Source organism: Phycodurus eques, chromosome 19 (assembly GCF_024500275.1).
Source record: "Phycodurus eques isolate BA_2022a chromosome 19, UOR_Pequ_1.1, whole genome shotgun sequence".
Taxonomy (NCBI): Eukaryota; Metazoa; Chordata; class Actinopteri; order Syngnathiformes; family Syngnathidae; genus Phycodurus; species Phycodurus eques.
This window is the reverse complement of record NC_084543.1, coordinates 4952197-4976771: the sequence shown is the minus strand read 5'-3', so window position 1 is coordinate 4976771 and position 24575 is coordinate 4952197. Positions and strand designations below refer to the sequence as shown.

At 44.2% G+C, this 24575-nt stretch overlaps 1 protein-coding gene across 3 annotated transcripts in view; it reads left to right on the top strand.

Moving 5' to 3' along the window:
* Positions 1 to 197: 197 nt before the first annotated feature.
* nrg3b (neuregulin 3b) overlaps positions 198 to 24575 on the top strand; it is a 167815-nt gene continuing 143437 nt past the window's right edge. For all 3 annotated transcript variants that reach the window (XM_061706754.1, XM_061706753.1, XM_061706755.1), the window contains exon 1: positions 198 to 2130. In XM_061706754.1, coding sequence (XP_061562738.1) covers positions 1284 to 2130 — 847 coding nt within the window. In that variant the 5' untranslated portion in view covers positions 198 to 1283. The remainder of the gene's footprint in view (positions 2131 to 24575) is intronic.

Genomic DNA, 24575 nt, shown 5'->3' with positions numbered 1-24575 from the left:
TGTGTGTGTGTGCGCGCGCGTACGTGTACACGTGTGTGTGCGCGCGCCGCCGCTGTTGCCCACCCTTCCTTCTGCCTCCCATCTGCATCTGCTGCAGAGCTTAGCCAACACGCATCTCCAACAGCACTCTCTCATCATCTTTCCCCCCCTTTTTTTTGTTTTTTTTGGTTTTTGTTTTTGTTTTTGCACCAGCAGCCATGGAGACGAGACAATCGCCAGGTGTCACTTTCGGAGTGTTGAGATCGGCGGCCGGGACGCACGGGGACGCATCACTGGATTGAGCCAGCTGTCCGTCGCTCCCTCTCTCGCAAGCCCTGTCTCAGCCTCCAGGAACAGCCGCCGCGGCATCGTTTTTTCCCCTCGACCCCTCCTCTCCTCTTCATCTCCCATTCTGCTGCTTGCGCCACTGTGGGAATGCGGCTGAGGTGAACCGCTCGTAAAGGTGTCTACGTATTCACTGTCCTCGCGCCAGGAGCGGATTTATTTGCAGAGGAGAGTGGCGGGCTGGTCGGACACCCACCGACCATAAGCCCCCCCCCCCCCCCCCCCCCACTAGGGAACCTACCCGGCTGTCACTCCAGGAAAGCAAAAGTGTAACCCCCGGATCAGTTGGATCAGCACCATCTTGTTTGAAACTTCACCTCTATACTGGATTACTTGAGAAAAAAGATTCAAGTGGGTGATGCAAACTTGAACTTGGATGATCGAACTGAACAAGCGGCGGCAAAAAGGGCATGACAATTATTTTTAAGCACCCGAGCACGCACATGGATTTACAGCTCTGATCTCCGCCACCTCGCAACGGATCAATACCCAATGTTTTTTTTTTCCTCAAAACAAGGGAGCCAATCATCTTGGGATTTATCATCGCTTTGTTTGAGGCGCCCCCTCACCCTTGCTTCCGTCCTCCAGCCCTCCATCTCACCTGTGCATAACCTGCGAGTTTATGTGTCTGTGTGTTCCTGTGCATGCGTGTGTTTGCTTCCTTGTCCGCCAGAGGGAGTGCGGGTTGTGTGTTGCTTGTCTGCATGTGAGTGCTGCGCCAGCGTTTAATTAGTTGTTCCCTGAATGTGTGTGAGTGTTAGATGTGGCACAGTAGTGCTTTAAAGGCGTGTGCATGCATGTGTGTGTATATCCAAATGTATACATTGAGATATATGTCGGCTTGTTGTGTATGTAAGATGTGCCGCTTTCTTTCTCCACCATCCGTTCCTTCTCTACGCCCCTCAATCTTTTGGCAACGTGTTTGACCTCCAAAAGCTCCCAGAGAGACCGAAAGCAGGATGAGCGAGCACTCCGGTGCGAGCACTCTGGTGGCCATGACGCTGGAGGAGCCCGGGGCCGAGCAGGCGTCCCCCCGTGCCCCGGGGCCCCTTCGCTGTGGCCCCTGCGCTGTGTGGCCTCGCCAGCAGACCTGGCTGTGCGCCGTGCCCTTGGTAATGGGCTTTGTGGGTTTGGGCCTCAGTCTCATGCTGCTCAAATGGATTGTGGTGGGATCCGTCCAAGACTACGTCCCCACAGACCTGGTGGATCCCAAAGGTAGCATGGGACAGGATCCAATATTCCTCTCCAAACCCAGTGCCATGCCCAAGGGGCCGGACATTCCCACCGTTACCACGTCTGCCGCCTCAACCACAGCAGTGGTTTCCACGACAACGCCTCTAGCCGCCGACGGGACTGCCCCGGCGCCGAGAACTCGATCTGGGCCGCCGGCGAACCACTCGGCCAATGGCAGCGCCGCCGGTGGCGAAGGAAACCGAACCCCGCGCCTTCACAACCGCGTTGGCACCCGGGTCGGTGGGACCGCTGTGACCACGTCCACCGCCCGCGCCCCCCGACTCACGCCGCCGCCCAGCGGGAAGGAAGTGACCCCTCGCAGCACGGTCAGGAAAGGAAGCGCCGTCGTCGGTGGGCGCAACGGAGCAGGCCACTCGAAGCCGGGACAGACCCTCTCCACCACCGAGGCCTACGCAACCTCCAGCACTACCACCACCACTGTGAGGATCGCCACTAAGGTCCAGACAACCGCCTCTCAGCCGCCCCCACCCCCAGTGAAGCCCACGTCTCGCTGGACCCACGGGCGTCAAGGAAAGGCCCCGGCGACACGACCGCACCACCGCTTCCGAACACGTGAGTTACTGATTGTACAGAATCGCTTCGTTACCCTCCAACTCCGCATGGCTGCTTTCGACAATCCATACTGGGCCTAAATGGCAGCTGTGGGCTAATAATGGAACACTACCAATAATCACATGAGTGAACTGGATTAAATATGACTCAGGGTCTGAGAATGTGAATCATTGCTATTATTAACCTCCTGGGAAGTGGATATTGGACAGATTAACATTAATTGTATTCATTAGCCCAAACTGATATCAGGGGGTATCCTCTGGGTTTTCACCCTTGTCTTTATCTTGCACTTGTGCATTAATCCGATAAACATCTTACCTCCGTAAGATTGTCTTTCCTCCTTGCAAAGCGTAAGAACCTGTTTTGTCAGATACTTTGGGACGGGTTCTGCGATCGAGGGCGGCCTGTTTATCGTGGACGCAGATAACTAGTGAGGCATTGGAGGGGTGAAAGGTGAGCTGTCACCTCCTGACCGTAGTCTGAGTCTGACGTAGTGAGACCGCCGCGCATCCCGGTTTGACGAGAGGCTGGAGATGTCGTAGGTGAGAAGACGACTGTTGCAGCTTTTGCTGCTGAGAGGGCGGAGGAAACCGGCGGGATGTATGGATGAGATTAAAGTGGCGAAGGATGAGTGAAATGAAGAAAACAAGCACAAAAGAGGTGCAAGAGGAATAGTAAAGACGGGGAGAGAACAGGAGACAGACCGAAGTGATGGCAGATGGAGGGAACTAAGAGAGGGCGGAAAAGAAGGCTTGAAAGTGAGGAGGCTGCAGAGTTTGCATATTTAGCCTTATCCAAAGACAGACGGCTTCCCCATTATTAATTTGATCAGGGTGCACTGCAAGGTGCAGGCAGGATGAATATGTTAACATAGTCACACTCATTCTGACACGATTTGGTTTCTCAGTTTCGAAACGAATTTTGACCCAGCTGCTTTTTCCTCATTCGACTCGATAGTAAAGTCACACACTATTAATGTAGAAATAGAATATTGAATTCCATTGCTTTTTCCATGTTTCTGTTTCCATACGTAGTGTCCCTTTACCCAGATGTATTGATGGCATCGACTGCACAGGTGAGTGGTAATCTAATCAAATTTCCTTCCACATACAGTAGTGTCCTGCGTAGTTTCCTTTATAGTTGAATTTAATGATCGAGTCTTTGTGGGCTGGACAGTGTTGTGCATAGTGAACAGATAGCGTCCTTCGCAGTGTCCTGCATGTTACTCTAGCCTATATGTTTATAGTAGCACAATTTTGGCACATATTGATCTTTTTTTAGACGGTAAAATAGTTTAGACTGAAACACCTGCGCCTCGGATGACTGTTTCCAAGCAGTGCACTCCATATTACCTCGGGCACTTCGTCCAATCAACGGTCCAAAAAATTGACAGCATTCTTAACAATCAGTCAACATCTCCAGTTGAATTAGATTAGCAAAAGCAAAATGGTGGGCCACCAACCACTTAGGTAGGCTAATTTGTTTCAGAATTGAACTGTAAGGCAGACATGCTAATCAGTCGTCCGCCGTGCTGCCCACTTGATTTCTATTCATCTCCGTAACTCAACTGTTTCAAAATATTATTTGCCGTATTGATTTCCGCTACTCTGTATTAAATATTACACTTTAGAAACAAATAATCCCTTCATGCAGTCTTGACTGTAAATATGTGTCAAACATGTAATACTGGAAGAGCCCTTGTGTGAGCATCAGTGCACACTACACATTTGCCATTGAAGGCTTAGACAAACATTGTAAAGCTGCAAACCCATCAAGCCTTTGACATTTTACAAACACTATTGACATCACTCAGCTGCCCCCTTATGACCCACCAGTGTAAAAACAAGCACCCCCCGCCGGTTTCATTTGCAACAAATAGTGGCGACAGTTTCTTTATTGAAGCAATTGCTTGTTTGGAGGGCATGTTGACGATGTCAGAGCAGTGTTGATGATACATTAGCAGCAATGATATTTCCCCCATTGGAGGCACCGTGGTTCAATATGTGCCACGAAGTGGGCGTGTTGGGAGTTAATCTCTTTAGCCGAGGGGTTATACTCTGTAATGCTGTCGATGCGCACGGCCCGGGATGCCTTGCATGAATGACGACGACCGGGGGCTAATCGTTCCATGAACAAATAGCGCTCGGCTGCAGGAATCGGGTTTAACAAGTTAGTTCCAAGTCATTTCCTGACTTCAACTTGACTTCACTTGTTTCAGAGTAAGCAAACAAATGTTAGATTGATCTCAAATGTTTTGACAGAGATGACCAAAGATATAAAAATGGTTTCGTTTAGGCAGTGGGGGCCTATAAAACATTCATTTGAAAGTAAATGTCTTCTAAAGTTGACACGCCACGGAGAAATGTTGTTAACAACCCACCCAAATTTGAACGATTACAAAAAAATCCAGTACAGTATGTTTAAGGGTTAGAAGACTTCAAAATCATGAAAAATCAACCCATTGGCGCCGCTCTCAAACTGGATTCTACTTTGTCAAGCATCTTTCTTATGCCTACACATAACGAAGTGATTGAGCCGCAAAAATATGAAGCCTCTGCTGGGTGGAATATATCCCACCGGCTCGTCACGGAGCTTTCCATGCCGCAGTGAGAGGTGTGAGCCGCCAGCTAGCTCGCAAGCTAACAGGCTTCCAGGGTTCCTCTCTCGTCTTGGCTTTTCTGTGGCGTCACCACCTCTCTCGCCAATACAAATAACATTGCCAAGCTGTTCTGTCAATTGTGGCATCCAGGAAGTATGTGTTTTCGGGGCGTAGGCTTAGCTAGCTCGCTAACTGCACGCTGTCGTGGGAAAAACGGGTTTCGGAATAACAACTAAGTAACTCGCAATTGCGGCGGACAACCTCCGCTGCGAACTAAGGCGCTTGGCCCCGCCCCCCTCCAAAAAAATCAGGATAACTGAAATGGTGAAAAGGTTTAACGCTTCATCTCAGTACTACATTGTTCTGTCTTTGCGTGTTTTCAGCAATTATCTTCAAACACGTATAATGCATTTAGAAATACCTCTCTGCATTGACTTTACAGGGCCTTAGCCATTTTAATCACTTTTAATATGCACCATTTTGAAACTATGTTCACAAAGATGCTCATATTGATGTCATGTGAGTTAAATATACTACAGAGTACTTCAGATGGAATTGTTAAATGACTAGTTGTCGTACGACATTTCCGTTTCCATAACCTTTGAAGCAAATTACTTTTTTTTAATTCTTATAAGAACCTTCCTTCCATCCTTTTCAGAAGCTAACGTCCTAATTTCTTTGATAAATCAGCCTCTTTTTAAAGCATGGCTGTATTAGCTCGCTGAAATATCTTGTAGTTATGTGCAATGCGCTGTGTTAAAAATGTAATGTAATAACACAACAGAATAAAAGGTCTGCGCTGGTGATGAAATGCTGTGCAAAGCACGGCTCCAGGTGCTCCCCCCCCCCCGTATCCGCATCCAATTGATATACTATATTGTTAAGTTGTGGAATAATACACTTATGTTTGCGTCAACAAGAAGGCTTAATATCAGATTCTACCGCTAAACCCACTGCAAAAGCTCTAAATAAATCGCAGTCCAATGGTGATGTCATTTCCCACCACTTATACTTATTCTGTGATAACCTCCCCCTCCATTTTTTTTTTTTGCCTTTTGCGCTTCCCATTTCCTTTTATTCTTGCTGTCATGAGCGTATGGCAAAACTGGCACACTTGTGAACATAGAGACTAGCAAGGGAATATGAGTGTGTGTACAAATACTCCGTCATCTGTTTTTGTGTGTGTGTGTGTCTCCTATTGAGCTTATTACACACCACACACTCTCAAGTCTCTTGTTGCCACCCTTATTGGCTCAGAGGCGGGAAATAACAGGAGCCTAAAGCTCCGCTCGATGAGTGCTAGTCAGGAGAAACATTTGGGGGGAGGAGGCGTGTTGGCCCGATGCCCATTTTGCTCTAATCACTGAATATGATGCCACACGGCATCCTCTTGTTTGTTGAAGTTGCCCTTTAATCAGTTCAATTGATGCTTCCTCAAGTCAATCAGCATCTTCAAAGCAATTTTGCTTTGAGGTGAAAGTTTGGTTTGGAATGGTGAAAACCCTGTTTTGGCTCGTCGGCAAGTTTTATGGTTCAAATTGATACAGACATGAAAATATCGACAAGATTGAAGTGTTTTAAATCTCTGGTGGGGACAAAATCCAATTACTGAATAACATACTGGCGAAATATGAAGATGTTCACGAGAATTGAATTGGCTCTTTATTGCTACATCTACAACCCCAATTCCAAAGAAGTTGGGACGTTGTGTTAAACAAATAAAAACAGAATACAACGATTTGCAAATCATGTTCAACCTACATTTAATTGAATACACTACAAAGACAAGATATTTAATTATTGAATGTTGTTAAAAGAAAAGGTGATGTAACACAGTGGTAAACATGACCTTGTCCCATCTTTTTTGGAACATGTTGTTGCAGCCATACAATTCCAAGTTAATGATTATTTGCTAAAAACAATAACGTTGATCAGTTTGAACATTAAATAGCTTGTCTTTGTAGTGTATTCAATTAAATATAGGTTGAACATGATTTGCAAATCATTGTATTCTGTTTTTGTTTATGTTTAACACACCGTCCCAACTTCATTGGAATTGGGGGTGTACATCAGTTGTCATTTTTGAATAATCCTACAGTGTCAAAATCTTATAGTGACTCTAAAATGTACCGAAATATAAGAACGAAATGAATCTGATGTACAGTATGCGTCACCCATCCACTACTGTATGACTACTGGTAAAAAAAAAAAAAAACAGTCGCGGAATTGTAATTAACAAACCAACAAACACCAATCCAAACGATACAGCTCACCTTCATGCTTGGTAGAGACAGGTCTCATCTATAATAAAAGGGGACATGCTTTGACTTGAGTCACGATCAAGTTAAAGTGATTTTTGATTTGTAACCACCTTAAAGAATTGGTGGTAATGACTTAAAGGTAACTGTCACTGGGGGGTAGTAGTAGCCCAGTGCAGATTTTGGACACCTTGCATTGAATCCAGAGGTTGTGATGCAGCAAACTAGTTTGCTGGAGCAACACCATTCAACATAAAGACTTTGATCAGCTTCATCTGCGCAGTTTTGGCCTCCGTAAGCCATTTGCCCTCACAAATTCCGTTCTGTCCTGAATATGACATCAAGCAGGCAGATCTCTGACTGGCACTGATTGGATCGGGCGCAGTCACAATAAGCCCATGCCAGAGTGAGCGAGCGATCTGAATGGGTAACAAAATTATATTTGAGTCCGCTCAAATCATGCCGCCGTCAGAAGTCAAAAGTCAGCCAGATATTGGGCCACTGCAGTCAACCAGATTGAGGGGGGGGGGGATGATGAGAGTGACACAGGGCACCGATTTTCTTGAAAAAATAAAAAAGAACACAAACTGGACACGCAAGCCCCTGATTTTTGTTTTTTCCCCTGACTATACATAAAGCCTTGCAAGAACCTAGAGCCTAGAACCAGTGGAGCATGGAAAGGGGATTAAAAACAAAGATAGAAATCCAGTTTCTCTCTCTCTCTCTCTCTCTCTCTCTCAGGAGGTCAGGCTCAGATTTGCCTTCATTCCTCCTGGGACTTGCTGGGATGGTTTGTTGGGATGGATCCCCGTAGCTCGCGGAGAGGCACTTTGGCACTACTTTTAATTGCATCAGGCTTAGTTACTAAGGAACTTTAAGCCCTGCCTTTACTTTCTTCTATTAGTTCGAGAGCTGCTGACTTTGTAGTTACAAAGCGATGCTATAAGCCTCCAAAATTGTGGCTCATGCTGCTCACTTGCAAGTTGAATCTTAATTATCTAATAGTGTATATCAGTATCAGCAAAGTGTAAATATGTTTGGACAACGCAACAGGAATGATTCTTACCCAAGTATTGCTTGGAGGAGGTTCCGCAAAGGAAACAACGCTTTGGACATGCTACATTGTGCTATTAATTCGTTTGACCATGCGTGCCAACTTGAGCTCTTTGGCTTCGCAATTATCAACACATTAAAACAAAAAAAATATCCTCAAAGTATTTGCATAACATCCCATTGTAAAATATGCGAGCATACATTCCCCTCTTTCAAATTAATGAATACCGCACAAGAGTCTGCTCTGTTGGCCTTGGACATCTTAGCTAGTGGAGACACTTGACACTGATGGGCACCAATTACAAAGCAGAATACATCAGTGTATTCAGCGGGGCAAGCCTGCAGACAAATTATCCCGGACTGACAGGCTCAGCGAATATGTGGAATTTTGTGGAAATTGATCCCAGTGCCCTTTCCGTTGCAAGTGCCGAGCACGGCCCACTGACTCTCGACGAATCAATAAAGTAGAAAGAGGAGGGCGGGAGGCGGCAGGCCCTGGGGTAATGAGAGCTGCGCTTAAAGAGACAAACAAGATTGTGTTTGGGAATGCAGAGACGGTCTGAAAATGTAGTTAATGGGGGCAGAGGACTGTCAAAACAACGAAAGCTGTAAAGATCCGGCTGTAAAGATATCACAGTTTATCTCCGACCAATGTTAACAGCTTTATTGTTATCCCTTTCTTTTTATGCAGATTGCCCTCCAGGTATCACAAGGTTCACTTCTATTCTACTACCAGAATGTCAGTGTGATCTATCCGACAAAAAACTGAATGAGTTGGATATGTAAATCAGGTTGTCAGGGTATTACTGGAAGAGAACACGTTTTTTTTTTTGGTAAGAAATAGTTCATCTGGTATCACAATGGGGAGATTTCAGCTGGAGGGCCGTATGACCTTCATCTCTGAGCCCTGAGGAAGTAGGTGTCAGTGAGGGGACTGTTAAAGTAGCTGCGTCCACTAGTGGCTGAGAATTCCGATGGGGTGATCAAGCTGGGGCCGGTCTGGAGTAAAGAGTTGATGGTCGTGTCTGATCCATACAGGCTGGTGGTAGAATCTTGCCATGACGCTAAAGGGAATTGAACATGGAAAGAAATATGGGGTTGGTCTCCGTTTACTGTTCATTTGAGGGTTCATTGGTCAGTCAATACAATCATCAGGGCACAAAAACAAACATTTGGAAGCATACCATTGTCCAAAATCCCAAAAATTAGATGAGGAATTAAGACGACTAAAAGTACAGGTCTTGACCATGAAACAAGACAGGAGGAGACCTTTTAGGATGGTGGGCTACCTTGGAGGCAATGACCTTGGAAACCCTTAATGGAACAATGGCTTGAAAAACAAACATGTTCTGAAAGGGAATGGAGATACATTGATAACATGACAAATAAAGTCATTAAACCAATTTCTCCAACCGGCTATCAGCACAAGAGCATTCTGTCCGCAGGCTCAAGTATGGAATCATGCTGGAGGTAATACCTGTAGATGTCTTGATAACACATGGGGGTGTAGGATACTTAAATACATCTATACAAGTCACTGCCTCAGCGGCATATGTGCATTTATAACCTTATGTGGAGAACATCATCTACAACAATGGTTGCCAGGGTTATCTTTAGAATAAAAAAAAAAGCATCCCCTCGACAGATAAACACGAGCGCAAACTGCTTCGAGTATGCATCCTGTGGGCGGTTCGATAAGCTACCCTGGTCGCATCCGACACTGCGGCACTTGATTGGCATTGCACCAAGTCCTCCCGTACAAAGAGGAAACTTGAGCTCTTGTTATGTTCCAATACTTCTTGCATTTGAATTGCTGACATTACCCTTAGCAATGACCCTGACATTAACCTTAGCAACTAACGTATTCAGTGTAGACTCGGGGGTGTCCTACGTCGGGATTTTGCCCCAACCCCTCTGTATTACTTGGCTCTTATCCCACAGAGTAAATATAACTTAACTTCTTGAGTGTTCTTGTAAGTACACACTGAGGCTATCTACTACAAATCACAGTGCATCGTGTAGACAAACGTTCCTACTTGGAGGTGACAAAAGCAAACTGGGTTTCGGCGAGGAGTTGCGTGAAGTACACGGCCTTGGTGGTCGTGCTAGGGGTTTAAATATTAATGTACAGAAAGGGAAACGTGGAATGTGTACTGCAGGAAGCATGAATAATTGATGGTGTCCCATTTGTGAAGTGCAGGCGATGTCTCATGCACGGGGGGGGTCTAATGGCCAGAACATGCTGTAGGATGTTAGGATACATGGCCGGATAAAATTACGGATCTCACTTTAAGCTTTTTCTCCTCAAATATCCAAACAAAGTGTTTCTAGGGAGAAACTGTGTGTACCCGAGGAAATCAAGAAACTGAGTTGATCTATTGATTGGCACTGTTTCTTCTCCTCACAGTAAGACTGTTCTGTGCGGAATTGAAGGGGGGAAAAAAGTCCAGAAACATCAGTCTGTACAGTATGTGTCAGACCATTGATCAATCCAGGGATACTCCGCCCTAATGGCACATTCCGGAACAATCGGAAAATTCGGAAATTCAATGTAGGGATGTATTAATATGACATCCCCCACCGTGACATATTCTAGATCCTACATATCCTGTATTTATATACTACTGTACCACTACATATGGGAAGTAAATAATCACTCCCATGACTCCCTTGTATCAGTTCAAATTATAAGACCTATATGGATGTAGAATGTCAGGTTTAGTGCTTTTTTATGCTGTTCTTGATTCACATATGTGCCTTCCTTATTTTTTCCCCCCAATGCTTTTTAGGAACGGTTGCCTCTATAACGTGCCAGCTTGTCAAGCACAAATTCTCTCAATAATTCAGTTACTCATGAAGACGTTAACTGATTCATTCCTTCGTGTGCACAGATGGGAGCGACCACTTGCTTGTAACAGGGGTGGCGCGCCGAGATAAAATAGTGCACATAGCTGCGGCGGGTACGCAGGGAATTACACGCAATGAAATATGAATCTGAGACCGTGAGATCCCCCATATTAGATCACGGACCCAGTGGGGTGAGATGCTTGTGTTATCAGTTTGTAAAAATACAGGGGAGGAATGGGGCGAGGCCTGAAGGGGCGTGGGCGAGCTTGGGTATGTCGTGCCATTATAATAATAATAATAATTGAATCACTTAAAAAACACAATTTCTAATTAAACATAATTGTATCATTATTATTATTATTATTATGATTATTAATTGTAGTAGCAGTAGTAATAGCACAGTGGAGGTGGTTTGAGAATTAGCACTGATTATTATTATTATTCTTTATTAAAAAAAACTAAGAAGAATGAAGCAGTTTTTGTCACACTTTGCATCAAAGCCATTGTGCTGCTGCCCACCTTGGCCAACATAAGATATAAAAAAAAATAAAAATACTGTACATGGACGTCTGTACTGTGTCGACCTCTCAGTTCCTCGCAGAGGATAAAGAATATGACAATAAATACTGTTATATTGAATGTCTAAATGTTGCTGCAACAGTTCTGTTCAAATATCAGTTGCTTAAAGAATTAAATATGCGTTTCCCATTATAAGTTAGCATTAGCATTAAGCTAGCAGACTAAAAGCTAGGCTGTGTATGCGCGCGTGTGTGTGTTTGTTTGTTTGACAGCTAACTTAAATTGGGAGTGGCAAGAAAGTGTTTGAATTGTGCTGAAGTGCTGCTTCTATTGAAGAGAATTGAGTTCACTTCCACCATACAGCGCTTGTATCTCAAGTTTGCGCTCACAAGTCAAATAAAAAAAAAAATCTGCTCGTATCTCAAAAAACTCATCAATCGGGTCACTCTTGTCACAAGGGACCACTGTACACCTCGGACTGATTGCCAGCCAATCGCAGGGCACATATAGACAATCAATCAAACTCACAATCTCACCTATGGACAATTTAGAGTATTAAATTAAGCAAACACAGATGTTTTGGGAGGCAGACATGCTCACCACTAGCGCGCTGTGCTGCCCACAAATAGAACTTCTCTGTATGTAAACCTTATGGAAAGTCATTGACGTCAGCGCGTCTCCGGGAGGAACGGCGCAGCATGTGGAAGGCAATCGGCGGCTCGCCCGGCTTCGCACCTAGCATCTGCGTACATAACGAGCCTGCGGGGGGAACGTTTGGACGGCCGCAGCCGTCTGATTGATTCATCGCAATGTGCCGCCTGCTGCCACCCCCGCTGACGGGACGTGTGCCATGGTACTCTGGTGGAGAGGTGGAAATAAAGGTCACATCTATTGCTATATGCCACGATACTTGTACATCCGTAGTTTCGCCTTTTTTTAACCACATCCCTCTCTCTTTTAAGTGCTCTCCCAGTTCTCTCCATTTCCCTCACATGTGCCTGCGCTGCCTCTAGTGGTCCAGTATACCTCCTGCTATTAATAGAGTTCGGTACTGAGGCCTGCTGTGAATAATGAAAAACTGCCATTAATTGACGCCTGCCTAAAAATATTCACAATTTCCTATACAGTGAACCCCTGTTGATAGGCTAATATGGTGACCTTAAAAAAACGTTTTACAGTTTTACCTCTCCCACACACTTTGGACACATTTAAACTGATTAAAACCCACTCAGAGTGTTGTCTGTTTAAACACCAAAATGTTCAACCAAACCATGTAATTTCATTGAACGAACATCCCCTAGCTTAATGCTAACATGTAATAGGAAATGTTGTAGAGTGGCTAATGGGATTGAGCACCACTTCTTTAACAAAGACGGAGCAGCAACACTTGCAAACAGCGTTTACAATAGTCACAGGGATGTATTCTCTCTGCTGGGAACGATGAATATTACGTTGGGGAACTTTGCCTCATCTTGCCCTTTTTCATTGTCTTCTTCGAATTACATTGCATCTCTTCCAGTAGACTTCAGTGTCGCCCGACATATTGCAGCACAACATGGTGCTACACTGAAAGCGCGCAACTCTCAATTCCGACTTGCCCGTGTACTGTAAAAACCCCTAAAACGTTCCGTGATGTAACGGTTGCGCAAATGATGAACTGCGATTTAGCGGGGACTCACTGTATTCATAGTTTAAAACCGGAAATATTCCACAAACTATGATTTCGCTGTTAGCGTCAAGGTTTTCTGATAGCGGGGGTTCACTCACTGTACTGTGCAAGTGAACCGCTTGTGAAACGCAAGCGCCATAAAACACCGGCTACCGTTAGCAGCTAACATAAGCCGTCCACCCCAGTGCTAATACAAATCCTCCTGTGGTTTATTTTAGTTGTGGTGACTTTTGTGATGTAAAGTGCAAGTGATGAACTGCGAGATGAAGAATGAGAGCGAAGACATCCTGTCGTGATGCTTTCCTGGGGGTGGGGCGGGCACAGCTTGTCTCGCGGCGGACATTCACACACGGCAAAAAAAACGGATCCCACCGGGATAATGTCAAATTCCTCCTGAAGATAACGCGACAAGAACCCTTTGCTGTCGCGCTCACTCCACGCTCACACATTCTTTCATATTCGCCCGTAATCTGCCATTTTACATGGCTCGTCGTCCAGTGGATTTGTTGGCAGAGATTGCTGATTAACATCAACACACACACGCGCAAATCTTATCGGGGGGAAAAAGATGGCGGACGGAAATGGCATTTCCTTTCAAGAAGCTCCTCTGTTTGATTAAATATTTGGTTGGGGAAATATACATTATGCAGCAAAGCCCGGAGGGGAAGAGGGCAATATATAACATCCCATTTCCATTGTGTTTTATGGTAGTGTGATTTTATAATGTAATATGATATTTGATGATGTACGTGCTGTAGAGAGTATCAGGGGGCATCCTGGCTGAGGAGCTGCAGTTATTTTTGTTTGTTCTATCGAGAAAGAAAAGGATTTGATGCCAAGAGCCATCTCACAGTGATTTAGTAGAATTTTCTACGCAAAAAAAAAAAACCCACTTTAATTAGTGGAAAACCTTTTCAAACGTTTTTCAGCATTTTCTAAAAAATAGTTCTGTTCTAATTCATATGACTACAATCCTTTCACTTTATTTCTCTTTTTCAATTCAAGGTCCTTATCCCACAATGAAAAATGTTGGTTCATCCGGTTCTTCCTCCGTGAACTCCCCCCCCCCCCCACACTTTTATTTGCAGTTCAACATTGGCTTAACCCATTAGAGTAGTTAAACCAATCCCAGACTAATAGCGAGCGCAGAACATTATAATCTTCTCTGATTGAATTGTACCTAGCGTTTTTATGACTCACGGCACTCCTTCCTTTTTGATTAGCCTCCATGAGTTGATTTGACAGGCGTGAGAGTCGTGTTCCTGGAAACAAGCCCGCTGGGCCGCTCGGTTAAGCATAAAAAGACGGCGGACAATCCAGTTTGTATGGAAACACATGAGCCCGGTGTGCAAAGTCGTACACTTCTCGGGTCAAAACATTGTATTTATGGTCAAAAGTGGTTTATACTAAATTTAGACCACTGATGAGCAGGAGAGAGCATCCATCACGTTCACAACCTTAACTCAGTGAATTGTACCATATATCCAAAATTCGTCCCAAACATTCTGCCAGAGAAGTCTTCCTGTCGGTCCCCCGACCATCAGATGCGTGCCGCACTGAATCATCGATGGGACATCGCCAACAACAGTCATTAAACCCTTCATGGGGAGCCTGTGACAAATACAACCAGGATTAATCTCTGACGATACGTTGAATTGTAAACAAAACGATGCGTATCGTTGCCTTCTGGTTCACTGTTCAGGGCTTTGTTGCCATCCATCAAGTTGTACGGTTCACTTTGCCACAGTACAGTCGACCCAGATTGTGCGAGCTGCATCAGCTACGTAAACATCGTGACGTAGCTCTGCAACAAAATGTGACAATAGTACTTAGCATCTCTGAAATTTTCTATAACTCAGAAACACAGTTTCTGTCATAATGTACGGTATTTTCATATTGGCTTCTTGACTTGTGTTCTGATCCCAGTTAACCAAACCACAAAAAATGTGTCTTATGATAGTCCACTAGTTGAATAATAACATAATGAAAAATGCTGTATACCGGCTAATGAAACAAGCATCGAGATTCCTGTCATTAATACGCCTTTGGGCAACACGAACAGTGCAGCAACACATTCAGACAGTCAATACAACGATACTCACAGGCATATATTCTTTATCCTCTGCGAAGAACGACTAATATTAGTTGCGACCATCTTCTTCCGATCATCAAATACGTGTAGTATGTCCGTATGTATTATATTACCCCCTAGTGGCCAATACGTGCACACCAGAAGGAGCAACACAACCTGATTAAAATGTTAAAACAATTGTTCAGCTAAGAAAACGTGCAAGTAAGAAAGACACTTTGGGATCCGTTGTCATATTGACAATGCAAATTCCAAATGATCAGGTACGATTATATACAACGCCCCCTGTTGAGCAGGACAGTGAAATACAAAGGCTTAACTCTACCTTAGAGGCTTCAGGTTTGAGATTCCCGGAAAACCTGGCACCCTTAATGGTCACCATTAACATTTGTGAGCATGTGACTGTCACTCTTCCTTCACTGTGTCACCTCCGGTTATGCATCTATACTTGCAGAGCAAAATGGCAATCGTAAAGCCTATCATGTATTTTTCACGGCATCTATTAATAGCAGGGAATGAGGGGCTCAGCCCACGCGCGGGGGGAGTGGGGATGCCGTAGGAGGCACTAATGTGCGCTCCTTGCACCATCATCAAGTATACACTTTGATCCCAGCTGGAGTCTGTGATGCTCGAGGATATGATGGAATATTTTATTGCGGTTTGCGAGAAAGCCATCGAGAGAGCTGCTTGTCGCTGTGCCTCCAAAAGCCGAACACTTCGAGTGCTTCGCACATGGTTGTGTTTAAACCTTTCACTTTGTAAGAAAAGAGACACTCCCTCCAAAAGCATTAGACGAGTGAGGCCAATTCCTGTTTTTAGCTTTTCAATGTGTTTGTATGCTACAAGGTATTTCAATGGTGCAAATTCATTTTGTGTATGAGTAAATTAAGGTACAAGCTCGGTGACGGTACGAAATAAACTCATCAGTCAAGATACCACTGTATTATGAATGGCTAAATTGTTATAAATGGCAGGCATCCATTTGTTGTGCTTTCACACTGGCACCCGTTAGTCCCTTTTAATGGAACTCCAATCCATTTGTCCCCTTAGTGTGCGTGTGTTGCCGGGGGCGTTAGATTGGTCCAGATGAGGCTCCCACCAGAGTCAGTCTGTGGCTTGAAGGAGAATAATGAAGATTTAACCGAGATCCGGCGGCGGGGAGATTGAAGGGTCAGCGGGATCAAAGTATAGAGGCAATTCAAGATGGATCCCGTGGCAACAGAAATCGACTTTAGATCGGGTAAAACCCCAAAGTCCTGAAAACTGCGGAATCCCTCCGAAGGATCATGCTTTTTGTTGTGACAAAGCTCCCTTTAAGCATAAACGTGTGCAAACACACGGCACGTTTGCCATCAAGAGCTTTGACTTTGCGTTCGTTCGTATTCACTCACTGCTGCATAAACGGTTTGGAATCCCGAGAAACAAAATCTTGGCTTTAGGTCACATCCAGGGCGTGACCATCGAACGCAACCTGCAGCGTAGTGAAGCTCTTGTTCTTTACTAATCCACGACAGCTGGTATGTGCGTGCGCACTGGCTATCACGCATGTGAACGTGTGCAGTGTGTGCGTGGTTGAGACAAAGCAAGAAGTATAGCAGGGGTCCAGATGTGTCCAGCTGTGTGGATCTGCTGGCCTAGATAAAGGCCATAGATGGGTGCTACCACATTCATGGGGTGCCAAGTGCAAAATTTAGAGCAGGTGGTAAAACTCGAAGTCTGGGTGGACACAATCGCACATCTGGACACCGCAACACTCATCAGCTGCTCTTCAAAGCGATATTTAAAACGAGGCATTTGCGTGTGCGTTGACATTTTTCTTGGGAGAACATTATAATCCTTCCATGATTTTTTTTGTCTTTTTTTTTGGTGGAGAGGGAGAAGAGAGCGGAAACGGTGGGAGTGTGTCATCAAGCAAAAACTTGAGATACAAGTTTGCTTCAGACCCCCAGCAAATGTTAAAAAAGAATATTGTTAAGACAATAACACCTCTGCAAAACGTATTGTATATGCATTACAAAATGATCAAATCAAATATATGAATAATAATGTCAAAATATTTTAAAAGCACATAATAATCCAATTTCAAGTATATTACATTATATATAATTAAATATACACATATATATATATATATATATATATGGCCAAGATATAAATGAAAAAAGAAAAAAAATCTGAAGCATTTTGCATGAAAGGTGTTCTGTAATTTGTCTATTTCATTCTTGTCATATGAACCAGTGAGGTCCACTTGGAAGGCTCACTCAGTAACCAACTATGGTTACAAGTTAAAACATTTGGAAAACTACCAAAAGCATTGTTTGATGTTCTTTAAAAGATGGAAACATGTTTTTATCATGAAATATGACCAGTAGGTCCACGGTTAGCACTACTTTAATGCCCATTCTAAAAAAGAAACATGGTGGTGAGGTGACGTGAGGGAGGCAGCCTGTGTCCTTTTTCGGGGGAACGCTAGGACAGAGGGGTCAACGGCACCCCAGGGAGCGGGAAGACAGATTAATGCAGGGGCTTTTAATATTTCACATGAAAATGCATTACTGCTTTCTCTCACTGTGCCTCAGAGAAGTGGGCCGCTCTCATCTTCCCTGGCTTCAAGCATGAATGTGTTCTGCTGAAGGGGAAGATTTCCCCTTCCCAAAGCTTCTCGCTGCACTCTTTGTGACAGCGAGAGGCGGATCAGCCGCAGAAAAAGGAGCGTACGAAAGTAGTCCGTCTGTCTGTCCCCCGCGGCTCTAAAAGCTCCTGACCTTGCGCTTGCCGGCTTTGGACTCCGAGTCACCTTGGATGAGACGCACCGTGGCTTGGACTCACCCCGTTCCCCGCGAAGCCGGAGCGACGTTATCTGGAGAACAAAATCCATTGCGATCGCGTGATCTGATCTGACGTCAGGTTATGGATTAGGGGTCGGCTCTAAGACTAAGGAGTTACTATACCATATATTACAGCATGTACAGGTCTGCAGCATGTCTGCTGCCAAGTAAATCCACACTAAGAAGATTAGACGAGAGAATGCCTCTCCAGTGTGCGATCCGGCCCACCCGCTCTGACTTGCTGGGCTGCCTGTTAAATAGTCACAATTGTCACATATCTGCCCCATTTATGTACGCCGGTGCCTCAAGGTACAAGTTTAATTCATTTCGTCCCCACATTCGTATCTCAAATCATCTTTCCCCATTGAAATGAATGGAAATGCATATGAATTGATCCAGCCTCCCCCCAAAATCCAACAAATTTGTTTTTTAATCGGAAAACAAGCACTCTATATTGTACTTTATGAAGAAAATGAAATAGAATGTCAAGAAATGTAATCAGTTTTGCCACGGGAGGGGGCTCAGAGTCGACCCGCTGCTCTGCCGAATTGGTTTCGTTTGCCGATGAATAAAGTCTCCTATGGAGAATTTTTGCTACCCTAGCGTCTTTCTCGGGGCAATCCTTGATGAAAACTAAAGCACTTGAAGGTAAAAGTGGGCGTGACCTCTCAGAAGTCTCAATAAGAAAGTCAGATCTCCACTTCTCCCGTAAAGGCCTCAGCTCTGCTTCCCTGCCGACTCAGCACCGCTGCCACTAGAACTAAATCATCCGCTGCACATTTACATTAAGGCTCACAGTTTCTCGGCGAGCACATGAATAATGTACCGATGTGACTGCATTCAATGCAAATTCCAAAATGAGGATGATAATTAAAATCTTTTCGGACTTGCAGCATTTTCTTCTTTCATTACAATTTACATAAAAGCGCCGTATTAAGGAGCATTAACAAGTTTATATTAGCACTCTTTTATTGAAATAAATACCTACTTCAATAAAATAGATATATAACCAAATAAATACAATTCACCGCAATTAAAAGTGAAAATAATTAATAGTTAAAGTTTTGACGTCTATCTATCCATCGTCTGTACCGGTTAGCCTTACAAACAGCCAGCAAATGTGAGAAAATACAACTTCTTTGCAACATAATAAATACAATAACAAAATAAATTATGTTGCTAATAAAGAACTGGCACATTTTCAACAGTAAAACGTGAGGAACATGCGACTTAAAAACAAGACAAAATACATAAATGTAGTGAATATATTTTAAATAATACAATTAATAGTATATGAATTAAAAATATTTGACTTTTTAAACATACATAAATACATAAAATCCAATAACAATAAAATACAATTATTTTTAAACAAAATACAGTAGAAAACATGGTCGCATCATGGTAATAAATAAATGACATTTTCAACAGTAAAAAGTTAGGAGCAGTTGATTTAAAAAGATCTATTTTTTTCAATGATCAAATACTGTACATAAATACATCAAATTTAATAATGCAGCCGTCCATCTCGGTTGTTTCTTCCCACTAATTACACTTCTTTTTTTAAATCGTGCTAAATTGTCGTGAGAACAGCTCAGCGCGGGCAGGCCTGAACAAGACCCCACGGCGAGCAGGACAGCCTCTGCTATATTCTCCTGTGGGGGCCCTGTCGGGAAATCACAGTTAACTGCTCTTCGTGCCAGGTCAGACCTTGAGGCTGTGCCTAGGGACTGAACCTCCCCGACCCCCTCCCCGCTCCCCCACCACCTGTCTTCCTGTACCGGACCCTCCATAGGGACCCTCCCAGGTGCTCAGGCCACCTCTCCTCTGTAGTCAGCAGCTTGTGCTCGCTTGTGTTGACTTGATGCATATGATTAACAATTCTCCAGCTAGCGCTTGGCCTGAGGCTTCTTGGTGGAATATGCTTACCCCCGCTCCACTCCTCTTCCTCCTCTTCGCCATCCCTCCAATTGCCGCACGTCACACGCCGCAAAAGTGCACACGTGCACGGCGGAGCACGTGAAGAAAGGGCTCGCATGCCATTTACGTGCCGTCTCTCGTGCACGCCGTCTCTCCCGCTCATTGAGTCACTCCATCTCTCACTCTCGCTAACACGTAACCGCAGTTCATCCCCTCGGAGGTGGCCTGCCTGTGCAAGCCAAACAAAGTACTAATGTGATGACACACTCCCACCGTTTCCGCTCTCTTCTCCCTCTCCACCTTGCACACCCCCTCATCTCTAAACGCCCCCACCCTCCCAAAAAAATACACACACACAGACACACAGGCAATTATGTGTGATGGCAAAGCAAAACCCTCAGTCCGACACATGTCATTACTGAACGTTTTGGCGTGACAATGGAGCTAATGAGCCTAATGAAAAGCTAATTAATATAATTTCAGCAGTGAGTGGAACCTGAGTGCGAGGTGCAATCTCCATTAAGTGAGTCAGAAATGTTCTGTCTGTGGCAGAAAGGACTCACGTGTGTGGCTTTTTAGACCTCGGTTTGTACTCCGATGAATGAGAATGATTCAATTCTTTTTGAGATATTTCAAAAGCAGACATTAGGCTTGAAGTCACAAAGCCGGACTTTTACTTTGACACTCCATTTCCCCCCTCACATACATGTCAGGTTAGGCTCTTCTCCCTGTAGCCTCACTCTCCCCCCACCGCCCCTCTCATTCATGCACATATATTCTGTTTTACTTCGGCTAATCTTCATTCCTCTTCTTTCCGGTGCATGCCTCCATCTTTCTAACTGTTCTTCCAGCTGCTCCCTTCTTTCACTGCAGATCACAATGTCATCTGCAAACATCATGGTCCACGGGGATTCCGGTCTAACCTCATCTGTCAGCCAATCCATCACCGCTGCAAAAAGGAAGGGGCTCAGGGCTGATCCCTGATGCAGTCCCACGTCCACCTTAAATTCTTCTGTCACACCTACAGAACACCTCACCGCTGTTCTGCCGCCCTCGTACATGTCCTGTATTATTCTAACATACTTCTCTGCCACTCCAGACTTCCGCATGCAGTACCACAGTTCCTCTCTGGGTACTCTGTCATAGGCTTTCTCTAGATCTACAAAGACACAATGTAGCTCCTTCTGACCTTCTCTGTACTTTTCCATCAACATCCACAAGGCAAATAATGCATCTCTGGTACTCTTTTCTAGGCTCTTTCTAGGCATGAAACCAGGCATGGTTTCATGAAAAACATATTTTTTTCCATAATTCATTAAAAATAATATTCATATCCTCATTCCATATGAATATATGAGCCCGAATAATAAACCTAATATCATTTCCCATAATTTGTAATGCAGGTTTAGGGCATAGTTTAATTAATTACATTTGATCAAAATAAAAAAAATATTTAATTAAACTACCCTAAACTTGCAATTAGAACACAAACTGTGGAGCAACACATGTAGACAAACAACAACTCACAGGCATAGATTTGTATCCTTTTCCAAAAATGAGTAATATTACTACAGCTTACAGTTGTAAAACTGTTCTTTTTTTGTGATCTGTATGTCGGTATTATATATTGCCCCCGGGTGGGAAAGACGCAAACACCGTAGAGAGCAGCACAATATTAATTGAATTGACACAAAGATTCTTTTTTGTTTGGGTTTTTTTTCATGGGTGGCTGAAACGGTTTAACGACATTCCCATTCATTCGATTCATTCGAATATAATGATTATTACTTTTTGGTCAAAATCCAACTGAATTATCATGAGAAAAGTCTTTTAGATTATGTTATTCATACAGTACATACATGGGTAATCAAACAATCAATTTACATTTATTTGCAAAATCTTTCAAAACATGGCCACCTTCCCTGACTTGGTCGTTTGTGCTGCTTTTTCCCTCAGTTTATTGGTTCAGTGCAAACTACAATACATTAAGTACATAACTTGTACATGTAGTAACTCGACCTTGGAGTGTCTGACCGCACTGGGGGGTGGCTTGCGGGGAAGGTTCGATGGGTGCTGAATAAGCATTGAGACCGCACGCGCCGCAGCGGCGGAGCGACGGAGGGCAAAATAGGGAACGTATGGGACGGCAGTGTCATTCTCAGTTACACGGTTTCACATGGCAGAGCTCCTTTTTAAAAGGCCAATTACTCTGTAATAGTCTTGCGCGGACTCGGTGATTTCTCACTGCGCTGAGTCGGTCGCTCCAATGGAGAAAGACAGCTAAGGCGCACATACACATGTCATTTCATACATACTGTCCAGTATGTGGCCTTGTGTGTTTTGTGAATGAGCAGCACTTGTGAGGAATAGTCACCGTTATGTAATTAGACAGTTGAGTGATTCATAATGTATCATATATTTTGACGTCAATTCTGAACGTGAGCCCCGAGCAATCGTCTCGCAATAGTGTTTGCGTTACAATTGTGTGTGACCTAGCCCTCAACGGGGACTCATGCATAACACAATGTGCCCCTTTCCTCCTGGAAATAAATACACCATTTAGCACAGCACTGGAGGCAACTTGAATTTATTTTGCAGTCTGTGTTACAGTTTTAGTCTAAAATGGTTTAATTGCATTAAATCATTTTTCTTCAAAAAAAAAAAAAAAAAAAGGCTTTGCGGGCATTAATTGACAGCCGTGACCAATTTTCACCACTGCCTTGACTGTTTTATTTATGTGGCCCCTTCTCCTTTCACATTCGCTATTCTCCTCAAACATTGTGCAACTGGGAGCTTAATTAGCTTGTATAAGTCTTGATGTTTCCGCTTGACGTCACCAAAACAAACAGTGCGTTTTTATGTGAGTCATAAGGTAATGCAATTATCCTGAGAAATGTAAATCTCGAATCCCCCGTTCGACTACAGATCCTTCACTCGCTCGTCTTTGATTTTATTTGGTTTGAAAATCAAATGGAACAAAGATAAGCAGTCAAGACATACCCAGGCAGGAAAATCCGAATGAATCAATGAATAGTTGAGATTCAGAGGTGAAGTTACAAGTTTTACTGGATGGATTGTTTGATTAGCGGCGGCTTTGAGTTTCGATCTTGGCGTCAAGCGCCACAGGGGGGTGGGGGGGGGGGGGGGGGGGGTGGGGGGGTTGGGGGGTGGGAGCTATTCCTTAGCTTTGAAAAAAAAAATGAACAAATCATCTCGTTTTCCCACCTGGAAGTCATTTAGCACCACATTTGCACAGACGGCATATGGCGGAACCTCCAAAGTCGGACAAATTACGGGGAAAACTACTGAAAATATTGCACCTGAAGTGATATACAGGAAATGTATTATTGTGTCATAAAGCTGTACACGTGTGTCCGTGCTTCTTAGTACAATATTAGCAATACAAGCAGTACATATTAGTTACATACATTCATTTTACCAAGATCCTAATGTATATGGTAAGCATAATGGCTAACATCTGGCGTAAAAAAGACACATTTAAACACACGACTTGGTTGCGACCAGCAGAGATGCTTTTGAATCCGTTACTTTGCTGTCTGAAGACGTTAAAGACAAGTTGAGCTACATACACACACATTTGTCTCCAAAACACACAAGGTTACAAATTCCTTGTGTGTTTTGGACATACTTGGCAAATAAAGATGATTCTGATTCTGATTCTGATATGCACTACATAGGATCTGTTTTTGACAAACCACACAGCGAAAGACCTGCGACTACCACCACCAAACTCTTAGAGCAGGCGTTTCCGCAAAGCCAAGGAACGTCGTTCCGAGGCGTTGCAGTGGAACTAAATATTTACCCATACTAACTTTAGGTTGGCTTTGCAAAAAGGCCTGCTCTAGCAGTTTGGTGTTTTCATCCTGTTTCAAGAAACTTGGCCGTAGATAAAGTAAATTGTATTACGTGTTGGAGCAGTGTGACTGACGGCCATAATGCTTCATGCTCAAACTTTCCAAAGTCAGCTGGCTCCAGGCCACATGCTGCCTTAACGAGGATGAGTGCTATAGAAAATGGATGGATGGATGTAGAAAACAATATCTATATTTGCAGAACAGATCTTTACCTACGCTGATGGATTAGCTTCATCCTTCGATTATTATTTTTTTTTTCTGTATGAGGCCCTTGGGGGGGAGGGAAGGTTTTGACACCGCTGGTCTAATTCGATGTGAATGCGGCTGTGAGATGAGTAGCGGCGACATTAAGTGTTCCTCTGATGCGTTCCACTTAAGCAGGCCACCTGACGGGCCCCTAATGGAGGTGGATGAATGTTTAAGGATGTATGGTTCACAACGTGTGTGTGTGTGTCTGTGTGTGTGTGAGAGAAAGAGACAGCACCTATTCCCTCCTACCTCACGACCCACGCCAAACAGCCTTGAGCGATGAAAGGAGCAGATGACGATGCTGCGGCATTAGCGCTGTGTGCGCGCGTGGCCACGAGGGGAGTGCAGTATGATGGAGGTGGAGGAAAAGCTGTCTTCCCACCCCAGCAACCTGCCAAGACGGTGATTTAAAATTATACAAATACATTACACGTGGCGAGATGCAGCGGGTTGACATCTTCATCCAAGATGGTGGGCGGCCGCCAAAATCCACTCCTCCCAAAACAAATGTGACAGGAGGGCTGGCGCATTATGACGTG